General features: G+C 40.5%; 1 protein-coding gene across 5 annotated transcripts in view; it reads right to left on the bottom strand.

The window, feature by feature from the left end:
• Positions 1-2,130: 2,130 nt before the first annotated feature.
• LOC122556519 (E3 ubiquitin-protein ligase SH3RF2-like) overlaps positions 2,131-18,541 on the bottom strand; it is a 67,712-nt gene continuing 51,301 nt past the window's right edge. For 4 of the 5 annotated variants that reach the window (XM_043703251.1, XM_043703253.1, XM_043703250.1 and 1 more), the window contains 6 exons: positions 17,043-17,146; positions 15,821-15,952; positions 12,744-12,940; positions 10,578-10,927; positions 8,135-8,478; positions 2,131-4,887 (listed from right to left, as the gene is read on the bottom strand). In XM_043703251.1, coding sequence (XP_043559186.1) covers positions 4,716-4,887; positions 8,135-8,478; positions 10,578-10,927; positions 12,744-12,940; positions 15,821-15,952; positions 17,043-17,146 — 1,299 coding nt within the window. In that variant the 3' untranslated portion in view covers positions 2,131-4,715. The remainder of the gene's footprint in view (positions 4,888-8,134; positions 8,479-10,577; positions 10,928-12,743; positions 12,941-15,820; positions 15,953-17,042; positions 17,147-18,541) is intronic. The other variant, XM_043703252.1, reaches the window with a different exon arrangement.

The raw sequence follows: 18,541 nt of genomic DNA, 5'->3' as shown, positions 1-18,541 counted from the left end.
TGGACGCTCAGGGGGATCATCCTCAACACTGCTGGCTAAAGGTGGATACAAATAATTCAGCCTTGACTCTTGTACTAATGTGCTGGGATGCCCCACTGTTGAAAATGGGAATATCTGTCAAGTCTCCTCCTCCTGTGAAAAACTGAACAAACTGCAGATGCTGTAAATCAGAAATGAAAACAGAAGTTAATGGAAAAGCCTCAGCAGGTGTGGCAGCATCTGTGAAGAGAAATCAAAATTGACGTTTCAGGTTCAGTTCTGAGCAAGGGTCACCGGACCCTAAATGTTAACTCTGATTTCTCTTCATAGATGCTGCCAGACCTGCTGAGCTTTTCCAGCAAATTCTGCTCCTGTCTCCTCCTGCTCCTGTTCATTGCTTAATTTTCACCACCATTCAGGACTGCGTATGGCAGGACTGTGGAGCTTAGATCTGATACATTGGTCATGGAATCGCTTAGCCCTTTCTATTGCATACTCCTTTCATTGTTTGATTTGCAAGTAGTCCTGTGTTGTAGCTTCAATAGGTTGACACCTTATCTTTAGATATGCTGGTGCTGCTCCTGACATGTTCTCCTGCGCTTTTGAGCTGGGGTTGATCTCCCAATTTGATGGTAATGATAGAGTAAGTGAATATATTGGACCATGAGGTTATGGTCTAATGGCCAATTTTCAGTTGCTACAAGTATTTGAAGTAAGCATTGTGGTATTGAGTCACACGAGGAGCGTATTCTCAATATGATGAACAGCTTGGCCAGGCACATGTGGACTTTACTATTGCCTGTCCTCCAAGAGCTTTGACTCCCTTGTATATCAAACATTTGTCTAACCCAGCCCGGCATTAATGGCCCTGCCTCCTCTGCTCTCTATGGGAGATAATTCCAAAGACTGACAATTCTCCGATAAGAACTTCCCCTTTAACATTTCTCACATGAAATGAGCAGAAGTTGAAATATTAGGTTGGAACACATTTCATGTGCCTGATGCAGTCACTGAAGCCTTTTACATTCATAAACATAAAGCTTAATATTTACTTGAGGTTCCCCTTGTGAAATTAGATAATGGGTAAATTGAAGAGGAGCAGGGATGACTCTTCTCAGTGGCTGTTATTCTTAAACAAACTAATTAAAAATAATGTTATAAAGCCAAAGTCTTTGTAGTTCCACAATACTCTCTAGATCTGCCTTCCAGTCACTATTAAACGATACATGCCACCTGTGATGATGTGAGAGGCACCAAGAGCTCACTCAAATAATATTAACGAGGCCGATAATATAATTTTAGACAGAGGTTAGGTCTTCACAATCCATAGTGGAGGGTGTTTCAGACCCTCCAGCTTCAAAACTCCAACAATGGGAAGTGATTACAGATTTCCAAAGCATTCATCTACATTTTGTTCACAACGGTTACACATTCCTCATAGTATCTCTGTCAAACATTCCTGATTTTTTTATATTCTGCAGCTCTCTCCTTTATTCAGAGTACCAATTTGGATTAGACCCAATTTCTACTTCAAATTGTTACAAAGTTTCTTTTGTATCAAGCACTGTACTTACTTTTTATGGTGAAAGAAAAGATCACCATTACACTGACATTTTTAAAAGCTTTAGTCAGGGCAAAAATATATGGGAACAATCCGCTTCCTTTAAGTGACCAGACTGAAATGTTATAAGAAAGTAATTATTCATCAACCACAAAAGTCTCAGTCTTCAATAACCGTTAATGCTGTGATCAGACTGCATATCCATCATTTTACATATTAACATAAGTACACACAACCCATAAAAGCTCCCTCTCTGTGACACTCTCTTATTTTAAAGTCCCAATCCTCACAGGAATATTCTGTCATAACATAACAGGACAGCATGGTAACTAGGGTGGCATGGTGGCTCAGTGGTTAGCACTGCAGCTCACAGCACTAGGGACCCGGGTTCGATCCCAGCCTCGGACGACTGTTTGTGTGGAGTTTGCATATTCTCCTTGTGTTTGCATGGGTTTCCTCCCACAGTCGAAAGATGTGCAGTTTAGCTGAATCAGCCATGCTAAATTATCCATACTGCTCAGGGATATGTTGGTTAGATGCATTAGTCAGGAGTAAATATAAAGTAATAGGGTAGGGGAATGGATCTGGGTGGGTTACTCTTCGGAGGGTCAGTGTGGACTTGTTGGGCCAAACAGCCTGTTTCTACACTACAAACAAAAAGAAAGCACAGAAAGAGAAATTAAAGCAATGAAACTCATTCTCTCAGCACTTTGGGTGCACTATTTTGCTTTTATCACCAGCAGATAAACAAGTCACCCAATTTTCTTGTATGAAAAAATTGTAAAGCTCAGAGATGAAAGGTGTTAAATCCTACTATCTTAAATCCATTCACTTAACCCAACCATTCAATCTTCAAAAAAAGGTTTCCATAAAGTTTTCCTCTTCCACCAACATAAACAGAACAAAACTCCCTACCAATGATCTACCATTGTTGACCAACTGGTCTCCTTATCATGGTCCTGATGAAGTAGAAATAACGTGCTCCACAAGACTTTCACACATCTTTAGCTTTACATATTCTCACAGTCTCCATCCTTTTTCAAACCAGGTCTTTATACAACTACTTTCTGAAGTCCATTCTTTGAGACGAGAACAGTTTTCGCTGGCTTTCTATTCCACAAATTTTCCTCCAAATTTCAAATCAAACTTGGGGTATGCCTGGTATTTATTTGCATTGCAAAACTGTGTTGCTATAGAAATAGGAAGACGTTCTCGGTACCGCAAAGCACATGTCTAATTTCTCCAAAGCATCTCTGCCTCATAAGGGGTTGAAGCCAACAGGTTGGGAAGTGTTTAATATATGATCTAGAAAGTATCACAACTGTATGGGGTTGGAAAGATGGACCTGCTTCTATTTTCTATATGTTCACCACCACCAGAATCAGTCTAACCTCAACAACATTGATCACTGCCTACGTTGCTGGACACAATTTCCAACCCCTCCCTGCTACCTAACTTTGGATACAGCATATACTATCTACAGAATGAACTCTGCCAATTTACCAAGGTGCCAACATCTCAGCACCCTTACAGCCTTTATTTTCCTTGTTCTTCATGGTAGTAATGTTGAGGGAACACAATTACCTTCCAGCCAACACCATTCTGAGCTCAGACATATATTGTTTGTTCTTTGTCACTAGACCAATATCTAACAATTCTCTGCTTAACACCATTTTGGAGCATTTTCATCACAAGGATTGCAGAGGTTCAAGAAGTCAGCCCAACACCATCTTCTCAGGCCATCCTGGGGACTGATAATGAATACTAGAGATTCCCACATCCACTTGTCTCCAAACCTGATGTTTATTTACAAGACTCTGATTGCATTACTAGTGGCTATCTGAAAGAGAAAGGAGGGAAGCCACAGCGTGCAGATTGCATGCTTGGTGTAGATCAGTTTGTCAGCCAGGATCTATTTGCTGTCAGCAAGAGATCGCATTTTAGTTTCAAAACTGGCACTTATGCATTTGTTCAATCTGAGAAAAATTGCACAGGTTTGAAAGTGTGTAGTACTCTCCCACATCCCCATAACCGATTCGCTCCCAGAATTTTTCAGACATACCTAACATCAAACATAGCTGTGACACAAACAGTGGAAAGTACAATGGATGACATAACTTCCATCATCTGAGTATCATTAGAATGCAGTGAGAAATATAACCTTTCATCCCAGCTGGGATTGAAAAGCTATAAAAGGGGACAGAGGAAATTAGATAAAGAAATCCCACGCAAAATTTCTACAAAATTAAAATTAAATACGATTAATCTTTATATTTTCACCCTGTGTAATTGTCCCCTATCAACCTATCTGATTAATGCAATTTAAAATTATCATTTATTTTAATATCAAAAATGCCTACGATCCATTTTCCAAGTGCTAATTTTACTTTAATGACCTTGGATGGTCATTTCTGAGCTTCTTCCAAAGCAATGGAGATAATAATCTCATGGGATTCCCAACCATTCAGAATGAAATGGTCAGTCCAAATCAGTCAGGTAAAGTTAATATATTTAGTGTAACCTTTCTTTGATGGAACATTACCAAAAATAGTGCAAATGAAAAGTGACCAAAATTAAACATTGTAAAGCCAAAGCCAAAGACTACATTTCTTCTAAAACATTGTCATCGACGTCACTCCCAGCCCGTCTCCTGTGATCACAACTGTATCATACCCTTTTTGATAACAATCCAACACAACATCACAAGCTTAGTCTATCTGGATAGATCTTTATAACTTGCTTTTAGCTGACTAGTATTTAATGCATGTCTTCCAGACTGAATCTTATAAAGAGGATTATTTTACTGTCTGGGCTTTGTCCTGCTACATACAGATAGACCATCTGACTGGATTAGTATGTGCTCTCCAATATATTTAGCTGAACTCACTAAGAATTGGCATATTCTGATTGAAAGGGCACTATTTGAGAGGCAGTGTGGGTGGGAGAGTTCCTTTACGATAATATTCAGTGCATAATTGGAAAAAAAATCAGGTTGTTTCTCTTCCAAGCTGCCTACAAAGGTAGAAATGCTAACTATTTTTTAACTGTAGTATGGGCAAAATCTCACATTGATAACATCACCACAGATGGAATATTACACACAGTGTTCACAGGACAACGGTTATTGGGAAGTATTTGCCATTTCACATCTTCAATCTAATTTCAGATTTCAGTCTCACTGTAAACTTTCAACAAAGCTTCCTGGAAAAAGGCCAGTCTTCCCACTTTCTGTGTGCGTTCCCTGGAACCAGCCATCCTGGTGTTTCCTGTGCACCAATACAATGTCACCTTGCTCCAGGCCAAGCTCAGCATCACCTTGAGCTGGATACGAAAGGACTGCCCGGCATCTGTGGGCACAAGAAGCATCCATATTATTCACTGAATTGTATATGTGTGAGTTTAAACAGTGTTTAACACATGGGTATGGTGTTAATGGACATGGTCTTAAACATGGTATAGCTGTGAATGGGAGAGAAAGGAAGGGGTGTTGTGAAGGGGAGATAGGTAGAGTCTCCTTTCTTCACTCCTTGCCATCCTCACTCCCTTCCGATTGTCCTCACTCCCACACATCCTCAGACCCTGCCTCGCTTTCCTCACACCCCTTCCCCACTGGCCTTACTTCTTCCTGTTCTGTCCTCACTCACCCCCAGCCCCCTGCTGAACTCTGTTCAACACTGCATTTTTTTTCTGCCTACGCGCAGTTCCTTTACGCAGAAAGCCATTGGAATTCTACGTAATGACGAGGCATTTCTGATTGCGTGCATCTGCAAATGATGCTTAGTATCAGAAAACACTCTCAGGTTTCAACCTTAACCTGTTTAGATACAGAGTGTGAGTTTAATCAGTGCATTGTGCTTATGAGTGTATTGTTAATGAACATTACCTTTGTTATAATGAGGACAGGACATGTATATATATATTATGTACTATATACATTATAGAAATGAGCCAATTGGCTCAATAAAAAAACCCATGTTGGCCTTTGTATTCCTTACAAGCCCCTTCCCATATTCTTCATCTAAATTTAGCATTGCAGCCCAGATGCTTGTCGGCCCTCCTCTTAAATGTAACCATCATATGCTCTTCCAAACTATTTTTGCCAGTGAATTCAAGAATTCTTTGAGGGAACAAGCAGGATAGATGAAGGGGAAGCAGTGAATGTAATATATTTGAATTTTCAGAAGGTATTTGATAAGGTACCATGCATTAGGCTACTGAATAAGGTAAGGGTCCATTGTGTTGGCAATAGTAGCATTGGTCAAGGATTGACTAACTAACACAAGGCAGAGAGTTGGGATTAGGGGGCATTTTAGGGATGGAAACTGTGATTAGTGGAGTACCACAGGGATCAGTGCTGGGTCTACAATTACTTACAACATGTATCACTGATTTGAATGAGGAAAGTGAATGTGCTCCTGCCAAGTTTGCAAATGACAAAAAACAGGTGGGAAGGCAAGTGGTAAGAATGTCACAAAAGTCCATGTGGGGATAGAGACTGGTTAAGTGAGTGGGAAAGACTTGACAGATAGAATGTAATATGGGGAAATGTGAGATTATGTGCTTTGGCAGAAAAGATAGAGGTTCTGAATATTATTTAAATGGAGGAAGACTGCAGAAAGCTATAGAACAGAGGGATTAGGGAATATTCATACATGAATTACAAAAAACTAGCATCCAAGATCAACAGGTATTAAGGAAGGTAAATGTGGCCCCTTTATTTCAAATATTTTAATGGATAAACAAACAGGAAATATTGGTATTCAGTATCAAACATAAATCACAGAAGGTAATTATGGATAAGCAACAAACATGCCTGATGAAAGAATTTTAAAAATGCAGATTCTGTAAGCAAAACAGCATATTAGCCTTTATTTCAAGGGTTTGAGTACAGAAGTAAGGAGGTCTTGCTGCAATTATATACAGCTTTGGTGAGATTACACCTGGACTACTGGGTAACATTTTGATCCCTGGCGCCTTTTTTTATTTCACCAACTGAATTTCAAGCTCCCTATATAGATTGAGCTGAATTTAAGACTCCAGGTAATTGGTTCGGAATAATTAGTACACAGACAAATTATGCCATTGAAAACATTGGCAATAATAAAATAAAAATACAAAGATACAAAAAGGGAAGAAGGTGAAGGAAAGTGATACTTTATAAAAGGAGAGTTGGGAATATATTCAAGAGTGAAATAGTTTCCTAGTGTCTTAGCATAATAGTTCATTTTAATCACTTTTGGACACTTACTGTTTGCTCCAAATACATTATGTACATATAAAACCTTGGCTCACTATTGGGTGGGTTTGTTATCTGTGTTTGTCCATGAGCTGCTGTCAAGTTCATGTCAAGTATCGATTGTGTAATCGCTCAAGAGACACTTGTTTTAGTTTTTGGTTCTGCAATACATAGCTGTTGAGCTACAGTGCTGCCATGAATCCTCGTTTATTACTGAGTCTAAAGACTTATTTATTTTACAGTCATGGAGGATGAACTACTGCTGAGACTTAAAGAGACACTTGCAGTCTCCAACATTAACCCTTTCAGAACTATTACCTTATACCACAGTAGTTATGGGGAATGATGGCTTTCTTATATAAGAATGAGGTCAATAGTCCATGTTGTGGAGGAGTCAGTGTTGGACAGGGGTGGACAAAGTTAAAAATCAAACAACACCAGGTTATAGTCCAACAGGTTTATTTGGAAGCACTACCCTTCAGAGCGCTGCTCCTTCATCAGGTGGAAGCATTCCAAAAGCTAGTGCTTCCAAATAAACCTGTTGGACAATAACCTGGTGCTGTGTGACTTTTAACTTTGTAAATAGTCCAAACGTTTTCTTTTATCTGCACTTTGTGATCTCTGTGACACCATACAATAAGGAAAGTAGTTCCATGATGCTATGTTTCTGGTGGGAAGCTTCAACTTCTGACAGTGTAAATTAAACAGTCTGTGTGTACAGCCCATGAGTTTTTTTATCTAACTGATTTTTAAAAGTCTGAATAGCATTGATTTCAGCACAGGATATCTCAATGTGGCATTGTCAATGGGTGAGGCACCTGACTGGTAAAAACCATTCATGAAATAATCCTTTAGAAGTGCTTTCATGATATATAAAATGCTCATGGGAGGTTCTATTTTGATTTGTTTGTTCACAGGACATGGGTGTTGTTGGTGAGGTCAACATTTATTGTCCATTACTGGAGCTTTTTAATTACTACAAAGGATGGTAGAGAAGGGCATAACTGATGGCCTTGAGATAAGATCGGCATCTTTCTGTCACTTACAGATAAATTATAAGATCACACGAAGGGACCAAAGATAAAGAGTTTGCCACTTTGCCTCTCAAACTTGTTCCAGTATTTGATTAGAGCAACATCTAATTGAACTCAGTTCCATTTACCCATCTTGATCCCATTTCTTTTGCTAGCCTTACCTAATAAATAATCCATCTACCCCGGGAGTTAAAGCTCCAATAATCCCTGCATATCTACAGCCTCTTTGGGAGGGAATTCCATATGTCTACAACATTTGTGCAATGAACATGATTCATGTTACACCTCTTCTTTAATAGCAGCCATTACTAGAAGGGTTGTTACCTATTGAAGCACATTGAACGATTTTGCAAGGTCTTCGGACATCCTTCAGAAACAGGACTATGCAGCGGTGATGGAGGGATGCAGCGATAACATGAATCCCAGGAGCCTGTTTTTCTGTGGGTTGTCTGGACCTCCTCTTCACTCCCTATTGGGCATGACCCAGCTCTATTGTGGGAGATAACAGGGACAGGAGGACTACTGGTTTCCTGTAAAACTGATTGTGCAGTGACTTGTTCTGGCTTGAATGAGATTGGAGTTGGGCTGCACACTGAGGTGAGCTGGAACTTAGGCCTTGTAGAAGATGCAACACAGTGAGGTGGAAACGTTCCAAGACTGGGCTGGGTCTGAAAAAGGAACATTAAAGTTAGTTTACCGTGAAATATCCTCACTCGCCCTTAGCTGTCAAAGAAAGGTTGTCCTTGACATAGTGGAGTGGAAGAGACTTTGGAACAGTCATGCATCATTTTGTAAAACAAAGTTCAAGACAAGGTTTGAAATTTGTCAAATGCTTTCTGATAAATATTTTACTTCTTTGCTGCACAGTTTCACCCCTTTTAACACCAATGACAGATTAATTCACAAACAAATCAACTAACTGGAGACTTGTGTAACCTAAAGGAATTGGCTCAAAGGTATCAGTAGAGTCAATGGGATGAGATGCCTATTAGATCCCTTAAATAATGTGCGTTGTTATCAAAACTAAAAATGAGAGTGAGACAGTGCTTCATGGAATTGTCACAGAATTTTCACTTAATGTCCAAATTACACCAGCATCTTTTTCCTTCTCCCTTGTGTATTTCTCATTCAGGTCTCCTGTGTCCAATGCTTCCTCCTCTTGTAATTATCTACAGCTTGAAATGCTGTTCATACATTTCCTTCTCCCCTTGTACAGCCATGGACTTTGTGAATATCCCATTCTTCTTTCACTTGTATTACATTTGGACATGATAACCTAAGCTCACATTCACTGTTTTGATTATCTCACCAAAGATACAGACACCAACATTATCAGCAAGGACAACATTGTCAAGCTAACGGACCTATGCCTTACCAGCCACTTCATTTTCAATAAGAAAACCCACAGACAAACTAATGGAACATTGGTTCTCCGATATCACGGTTCTTAGCAGAGGCAGTAATGCAGAGACTCGAACAAACAGCTCTGCCAAGCATCCAACCCAAACTTTGGGTCCACTACGTGGATGAAACCCTTGTCATCACTAAACAAAACAAATTAGAGAAACCTTCAAGTCTATCAATAATATCCTTACTGGCATAGAATTCACTAAAGAGGAGGAAAACAATAACAAACTGCCATTCCTGGAGATCACACTAGAGCCAATCGGGAACTTCAAATCAGCGTTTACAGGAAAACATACAGACCAAATACTGAACTACAGAAGCAATTATACTAACACCCACAAATGAAGCTACATTAGAACATTATTTCGACGAGCCACCACACACTGCAGCAAAGAGGAACTACGAAAAACAGAGGAAAAACACTATACAGTGTATCCAAAAAGAACGGGTACCTAATGAATACAGTCTGCTGATTTCTCAGCAACAAACCCAAACAAGCAGACAAAACATGTCCAGAAACCCTAACCACTCTCCCCCACATCAAAGACATCTCAAAAATGACTGCCAGACCACTCAGACCCCTTGGCACCATGGTGGCCCACAAACCCACCGACACACTAAAACTGCAGCTAATGAACTTGAAAGACCCCATACAGACAACAAGCAAAACTAATGTCATTTACAAAATACATGACAAGAACTGTAACAAACACTACATTGGAACATCAGGCAGAAAACTAGCCACCAGGATACATGAACATCAACTAGCCACAAAAAGATACGATCCACTCTCACTAGTATCTTTACATACAGCTGAGGAAGGACACCACTTCGACTGGGACAACACATTCATCCTAGGACAAGTCAAACAGAGTCATGCACGAGAATTCCTAGAAGCATGGCATTCCAACTAGAACTCTATTAAAAAACACATCAACTTGGACCCCTGAGAAAAAGAACAGGAAATGATGTCACCACAGGAAATAACATCACCAACCCTAGGAAATCTAAACACAAACAGAAAGCGGGTCACTGACACCAATGTTTCATCGGAGGCTCACTGATGATGTTACCTAGTATGGTGACGAAATGTCTGAAAATGAACCTTCCATCTCAGCGAGCAAACCTACATCTAGAACCTCAACCTGAGCTACAAATCTTCTCAAAACTCTATAACTTTTCCTTCATCACATCTATTTCATTACATTATCTTTCAAAACAGGATTTAAATTCCAATTCCTTGTCTTTAAAAAGGCTACTCTAAATTTGCACTTTGTTGCCCATCTCCTCCTTGAAACATAGCTGAGTTAATTCCCTGTTTCTCATGTCTCTATATTTTGAGTAGATGAATAAGACCCACCTTGTGCACACGACTTCTGTCCTCAGCCTTGCAGTGCGATGGTGTAGGATCTGACATTGGTACACATCCCTGGTCCACAGTTGTACAATTTGAAGCTTCATCATCTTGCATTGCTGATGGTTTTCTGTTGTGACATATTATAGGAGCAGTGTTGGCAATGGGCCTGTTGGACAGGTTAGATCTGCCTGCTCCAAGAAGTCCATTGCAATGGGCAGCATGGATAGTGACTGGGTGCAGAAACTGATGAGATGCAAAAGGTTGGGCTTGAATGACAACAGCTGGAACACATCGGCTACTTGTGCTTTGAGACTGTACTGGGGGAACTGCAACTATAGGTCGATGTACATTTACTAAAAAAGCAAAGAAACATATTGATTGTGTTAGCTTTAAATTTTCTGCCCAAATGACTGTGCAATCAAATTTATTATTCCAAACAAGTTTATTTGCACTGAAGGAAATAAAGGAAGAACTTGCATTTATATAATACCTTTCATGGCCTCAGAATATCCTACAAGGAAGAATCATAGAAGTGTAGTCAATGTGGTAATACAGGAAATAAAGCAACCAATTTTCATACAGCAATGCCCTACCAAATAACAAACAGATAATTGGCTTTAATGATGGTAGTTTATGAATAAATATTGGCCCAAAACACAAAGTGAACACCTTGATCTTGTTCAGTTAGTACCAGTCATCTGAGATAGAATAGGTCTTAGTCTCATACAGTTCCCATATCAAATGGTCGCCCTAAATTGGAAAACTGAATCTTTGAAAGTGGCTACATTTGACCGGGGTCCAGCTCCTAATTTCTTCACATTATGAGCTTCATCACCAATACCACTCCTTTAAACTAGCCCCCTCTCATCTCTCTTTGTTTGCTTCCTGTCAACAAATTCTCTATCCATGTCAGTACCCTACCTCCAATCCTGTGCAGAGGATTGTGCATGCCCAGCTCAGATTTGTTGCTACGTTGAGTGGGATTGAAATAGCATTGGGAGGCTTGTTAGTTACCATGCATAGATCATGTGCAAGACAACACAGCAAGCTGAAAGAATGCTAGGAAATTGAATGGAATGATTTTCCAGGCTTATATTCAGCCTATTCTCTGGTCAGACCATTCTTTACATGCTTAGACAAACAGCAAAGTACAGAAACTGGTACTCTAAGAGAGAAGAGCCTAAGAGAGTAGATTAGATTACATTACAGTGTGGAAACAGGCCCTTCGGCCCAACAAGTCCACGCCGACCCGCCGAAGCGCAACCTACCCATACCCCTACATTTACCCCTTACCTAACACTACGGGCAATTTAGCATGGCCAATTCACCTGACCTGCACATCTTTGGAAGGTGGGAGGAAACCGGAGCACCCGGAGGAAACCCACGCAGACACGGAGAGAACGTGCAAACTCCACACAGTCAGTCGCCTGAGGCGAGAAATGAACCCGGGTCTCAGGCGCTGTGAGGCAGCAGTGCTAACCACTGTGCCACAGTGCCGCCCATATTCTGGGTAAAAAAGAAAGACATCTATTTATATGCCAGTAATGTTTTTCATGATAGCCAAGAAGCACTTTACAGTTAACAAAGTTCATTTGAAGTGAAGACACATAGGAAATGTGGGAGACAGTTTTCATACAGCAAGATCTTACAAACAGCCATATGACAATCACCAGACAGTTTTACTGATATTGGGTTGACAGATTAGTCCAGGATACTGGGTATTAATTATAAACTATTTATTGTGACATGAAAGCTGCAACTTGGCTTGTGCAACTGTACAAATAGCTTTAGCCTCCCCAGACTTGCATAATATTTCCAAGCCAGCAATTATCATTTCATGGGCCCATTTCAAAACCTGTACTTTGTAAAGGCAAGCCAATCCAAACAGGTGGAATTGTTGAATCTGTTGCTACTTAATAAAAACATCTCAATAATCCACTTTTTGCATACTTTGTATTCTGCTACGTTTCCTCTTCTTCTGACACAATGAGGGAGAAAGCCAAGAAGAAAGTATGGGAGAAAAATGTATGACCACAAAAATGTTTGGTTGAGATTTGCATAGACTACAGCCCTGGATCAAATTTCAGCCAGAGCAGGTGGAGGCTGCAGCTGCATTCGACACATTCCTTCAGTATTAGACTCCTCTGTATAATAAATTAATCAACTTACCCCTGTAACTAGACCCAGGGATATGTCTTGCTATTGTCGCCCCTGACGGAACAGGTGGTGATGTCACAGCAACTTGCCTGCCGCTGGGGCTTGCCTGCAAGTTTAAACTGGCCTCACTTGCAGTTCCTCTTTCTTGAGCGTTTGCCGATGCCAACAGACCATCCAAACCTCTCTGATCTGGGAGTCTGCAAGTATTCCTACAACACAATCACATGTTCTTAAATTGGTCCCACTGAAAACTCATTGATTTTGATACTGAAACCATTCATACTCCCCACATTTGATGAGAAGGGCTTGGTACTTAATATGAAAGACATGTCTATAACAAGCCAGCTGCAAGGCCAATATCTACCTCATGGTGGTGGGCAGGACACTTAATTAAAATAATTAAATTGGTTTTCTATAATCCAATTGAAAGCCTGATTTAAAATTGACTGATTCCAAGAGGTTGTGAAATCCGACCTGCAAAGGATATGAAAACTATGGATGTTATAAGCAAATCTTTTTAGTAACTTTATTTGGCCACAGAAGGAACAGGAGCACAAGTCTAGTCTCTCTCTCTCGCTTTCTGCCTCATCGAGATTAGATTCCCTACAGTGTGGAAACAGGCTCTTCGGTCCCAACTAGTCCACACCGATCCTCCGAAGAGTAATCCACCCAGACCCATTTCCTTCTGACTAATGCACCTAATCACTGTGGGCAATTTAGCATGGCCAATTCACCTGACCTGCACATGTTTGGACTGTGGGAGGAAACTGGAACACCTGGAGGAAACCCATGTAGACACAGGGAGAATGTGCAAACTCCCCACAGACATTCGCCCAAGGCTGGAATCGAACCTGGGACCCTGGTGCCGTGAGGGAGCAGTGTTAACCACTGACCTGGTCCAGCTTCTGATTGCTGAGGCAAACTCTCATGGTTGCCCAGCTGGAACCTCTTGTTGCTGTTTTACCCTCCCTGCTATTGACTCAGCCTGTCTATTTGGCTGGCTGCAAGGCCAGAAACAGATTGTAGAAGTGATAGTGAGTAGGACCTGCCACTAAATTTGGCAGGTCCCCGTCACTACAGGCCTTGCTCACTCCATTGGGATTTTTGACGGCCCCTTCCAGGCTCCCCACTATTATCATAAACCTTAACATAATCGGACACAATACTGCCTATATGGAATAAGACAATCTATTGTGACCTTTCCTTGCAATAAATTTTCATCTAAATTACCTGCTCAACCTACTTTTAGTGAGTGTTATGATGCACTGTGGTAGCAAGATGGAAATTGAGATCCAATATTTCTGGAGTCATCACAGAGATTAAAGTTTTTTTTTAAACTTGCACAAAATTCCACAATTTACCTGTCTTTTAGGTTGACAGAAAACATGGACCCAGTTTCTATGCCTAACAAGAATGATTATTTATTACAAGCAAATAGACTCTGGCTATATGTAAACAATTATGAACTGTTGGCTTATAATACTGCAGGTTGAAATTCTAACCAACTTATAAAATCTCTCTGTATACACACAGCCACAAATTGCAAAAAGAAAGGGTTTTAAAGATAGAGTGAAAGACTGGGAAGGCAGTTCAGTGGTCCCTGCCCATTTGCTGGGATGATCTTTGTGCTTATCAGAACACTGCCTCTCAATTTTCTTTCTTCAGATAATTCCAGTTGTTGGTAGGAGACACAGGATAACTTGTTCCCACTTAAAAGGTCTTTGATTTATTAATGGAAAGTTACAGCTTACAGCAACTGTTGATGGGAAATAAACTGGCTATCTTCAGATGTTAGGTACTCTACTGCAGAGCAGAAACAGTTCATTCTCCAGAGGCCTGAGAGTTTCCGCCAAAACCTTCAGACCCCCATGCTATGGAATTGCCTGGGAGCTAGCAATAGAGTTGCAAACAGGCAGAAGGCCTTTGTAACCAATAACTGGTCACTGGTCCACAGACTAGTCAGCTAATTCTTGGCAACCAAAACTCCATTTGTACACACCCCTTGACTTGGTCTGGTTTGCAAACCAGGCTTGCACTACTGCTTCAACCATCAGCTGTGTAAACAATACTTGCAATGAGTGTCAGATTACTTACTTCCTAAAAAAGTGCAGAAATCCTTCAAATGTCCTTGATTTTTAAACCAGCATTTTAAAAATTTCAGTGCAGTGTTATGTGATGCATATGGTTTAGGCTTAACTTCAGAATAAGGGAGAGAGCACCTGTTTAACATAACTGAGAGGAGTTGTTACGAACTGTAAATTGAATTAAGTGCCTTTTTATGATATATAAATATACAAATAGTGGTGTTTATCAATATTTGAGGGAATAGGTACAATGGGAATTTCCCTGAAGCTGTTCTCTACAGCAGTAACATCACGAAGGATTTGGCAGAATCACCCACTCTGGTAAGAAATGGAAATTCCATTGTGATTCCCTGTCTTTACCCCAGCATGGATAGTGCACTGAAAGATAGAGATGGAAGAACATGAATACAGTCATACAGATGCAATTTAATTTGAATTGCGATATTGTGTGGACCTTCCTTAGGTGAAGAACATGGTAATTAAGAGAAAAGGTAGGCCACTCAGCTCCACCATTCAATCAGGTCATTGGCCGCTCTGGTTATGCCATTTACCCACCTACCCAGATGATCTTTCACCCCTTTGTTTATCAACCTCGGTGAACAATGAATACGTTCTAATGGCCTTTGAACAATTAGAGAAGCAGAGACTGTAAATATTTTGGTATTGCCAATAGTCCAATTTGAAATAGTTGTCACCATAAAATCAGCAGACTGTCTGAAAAGAAGTTCTGCTAATCCATTAATTAAGTGCGGATTTATTTCTCGTTGTTTTTACTTCTCACAAGCTCCCAATATTCACAGATTCTTCTTAGCATTAAAGACAGCAGGTAAAAAAAGTTCCCTGTAAATTTTGTTTCCATGTGTAGTCAGCTTTTGCATTATGTGATTTTATTTTTAATTTCCATGACCACACATTTTAAAGAGGAACAAGGCAAATACAGCACCTTGTGAGCTACATCACCACATATGATTGATGGATACATCAATTATATGATTTATTAATTACCTCCTACTAGATTCATTGTAACTGCAAGGCAGGCTCTCAGCTTTATTTACTTGCATCGACATCCCTCTGATCCAGCCATCTGATGACATCCCATAAACTGGAAACATGTCCCCAATCTGTTCTTCAGATCTACTGATTGGAGATGAGAATGAATTAATAATCCATGGAGGAGACCATTAGTTAGTGATAATTAGATAATTTTCTTGGAATGGACACATGTTTAAGGTGATTGGGGGAAAAAAAACTCATAGCAACATGAGGAAAAGCTTTTTTGGTATAACGAGGTGTTGTGAGGTGCAATGTATGATAGAGGGGTGGAAACAGGTTTAATAGTAGGTGTGAACAGAAATTCAAAATACATTCAAGAGATAAAACGGGGCGTGTAGAGAAAGCATGAGGGGATAGAACAACAAGATTGCTTTGCAAAAGACCCTTCTGTCCTTTACTGCACTTTGGCTCTGTGACTCTAACATGCAAGAAACCAGATCTCCACAAGTCCACTGCACCATGATAGTGAGAAAATCCACTTTTTCGCAGCATCTTGCTCTTGACCCTGTTCTGATATTTAAAGTCAGGGCCAGCATATCTACAGGTGTCTGTGTTATTAGAGAAGCATCTTAAGCTACAATGGAAGTGGATGTAAAAGATGATGGGTTGCTGGATGACCTCTTGGTGGTTCCCATTCATGGACAAATGCCAAAAGTACAATATCCCTGACTGTTTAGCCTTCAGTCTGCGAATACTGATTGGAGACCAAGTCTTGGGTCGTCTAGTTCCTGCTTCTGGGCCTTTGGGGTGACGTCTTCATTAATAAAAGGACCTAGCTTATCATCAACATCCAAATGTCTGGGAGAAAAGAACCTTGGGAGAGGCAGCAATCTTGTGGCCGATTCAGTCTTGAGATTCCTGTCTCCGTGTCACATTGCAGCCTTTGTATGGAACATAAAAGCTTTTTCTGCTGGAAGAACAATTTATATGCAAGTTTAGCTTAGACCATGGCCTTCATTTGTATATGTTCATTGAGGTGAGGCAGGGGGAAAAAAACAATACACAAAAGTCAAAGACATTGTAAAGGTGTGTAGTGAATCTGATATCTGAATCTGTATTGCAAATACAAAGTCTAACAAGCTCAAGAATGGTGTAAACTAGATGTGGTTATAGTTTTACAGATATTGCTATAGACATGACAGGTATTCAATACAGTTATACTACTGGTACTTACACAGGTACTTGGGGTTTTGTACGTAGAATTTCAGTGTTAAACGATGAATTGGCATCAATAATACCTGAACTGGCCACACCAGCTTCAGAAGGATTATGCTTTATCTGTAAAAAGAAAACTGGTTTCAGCTGGAGTGGTGATGCTTCTTGACACCTGCATTACAAACCGTGCTCAATTTTTAGATTCGGAGACAAAAACAGAACTTGCTGCAAAAGCTCAGTAGGTCTGGCAGTATCTGTGAAGAGAGATCAAAGTCAATGTTTCGGGTCTGGTGACCCTTCTCAGAACTGTTTTGAGGAAGGGTCACCAGACCCGAAATGTTAACTTTGATTTCTCTGCACGGATGCTGCCAGATCTGTTGAGCTTTTCCAGCAACTTCCATTTTTGTTTCTAATTTATAGCATTTCTTTCAGTTTTTAATTGAATCATAGAACAATTACAGCACAGAGGAGTTCATTCGGCCCACCATGTCTGAGATCCTCTCCAGGAACAGTACACTCCATCCTACCCCTCCGTTTCTTAGAGCCCTGCAAATGACTTCTTTTTAGATAACTTTCCAACACCTTTTAGAAAGCCATGATTCAACCCACTAGCACCACACTCTCAGACAGTGCTTTCTAGATCCTAACCACTCTCAGCATGAAAACTTTTCTCCTCATGACAACGCCGTGTTGTTTGCCAACAACCTGAAATCTGTGTCCTCTACTTCTTGATCCTACTTCTTTTGGGAACAGCTATTCCCTCTCCTCTCAGTCCAGAACCTTCTTGATTTTGAACACCACTATCAAAACCTCTCTTGATCTTCTCCTTGAGCAAGAACAACTTTGGTTTCTCCAATTCATGCATATACTTGAGCTCCCTCATCTCTGGAACTGTTCTTCTGAATCATGAGAATAGAGTAGGTAAAAGATCGGCAGAACATCGAGGGCCAAAGGGCCTGTACTGTGCTGAACTGTTCTATGTTCTGTAAGAACATAAAAACATAGGAACAGGACCTAATCAATCATCCAGCCTCTCAAGCCTGTTTCACCAATCAGTCATAGAGATGGAAAAAGATCCTTCAGTCCAACCAGTCTATGCTGACCAGATATCCCAACCCAATCTAGTCCCACCTGCCAGCACCCGGCCCATATCCCTTCAAACCCTTCCCATTCATATACCCATCCAAATGCATCTTAAATGTTGCAATTGTACCAGCCTCCACCACTTCCTCTGGCAGCTCATTCCATACACGTACCACCCTCTACGTGAAAAAGTTGCCCCTTAGGTCTCTTTTATATCTTTCCCCCTCACCCTAAACCTATGCCCTCTAGTTCTTGACTCCCCAACACCAGGGAAAAGACTTTGCCTATTTACCCTATCCATGCCCCTCAATTTTGTAAATGTCTACAAGGTCACCCCTCAGCCTCCGATGATCCAGGGCAAACAGCCCCAGCCTGTTCAGCCTTTCCCTATCGCTCAAATCCTCCAACCCTGGCAACATCCTTGTAAATCTTTTC

The sequence above is a fragment of the Chiloscyllium plagiosum genome, chromosome 14, assembly GCF_004010195.1.
Source record: "Chiloscyllium plagiosum isolate BGI_BamShark_2017 chromosome 14, ASM401019v2, whole genome shotgun sequence".
Classification (NCBI taxonomy): domain Eukaryota; kingdom Metazoa; phylum Chordata; class Chondrichthyes; order Orectolobiformes; family Hemiscylliidae; genus Chiloscyllium; species Chiloscyllium plagiosum.
This window is presented reverse-complemented; position numbering and strand designations above follow the sequence as displayed.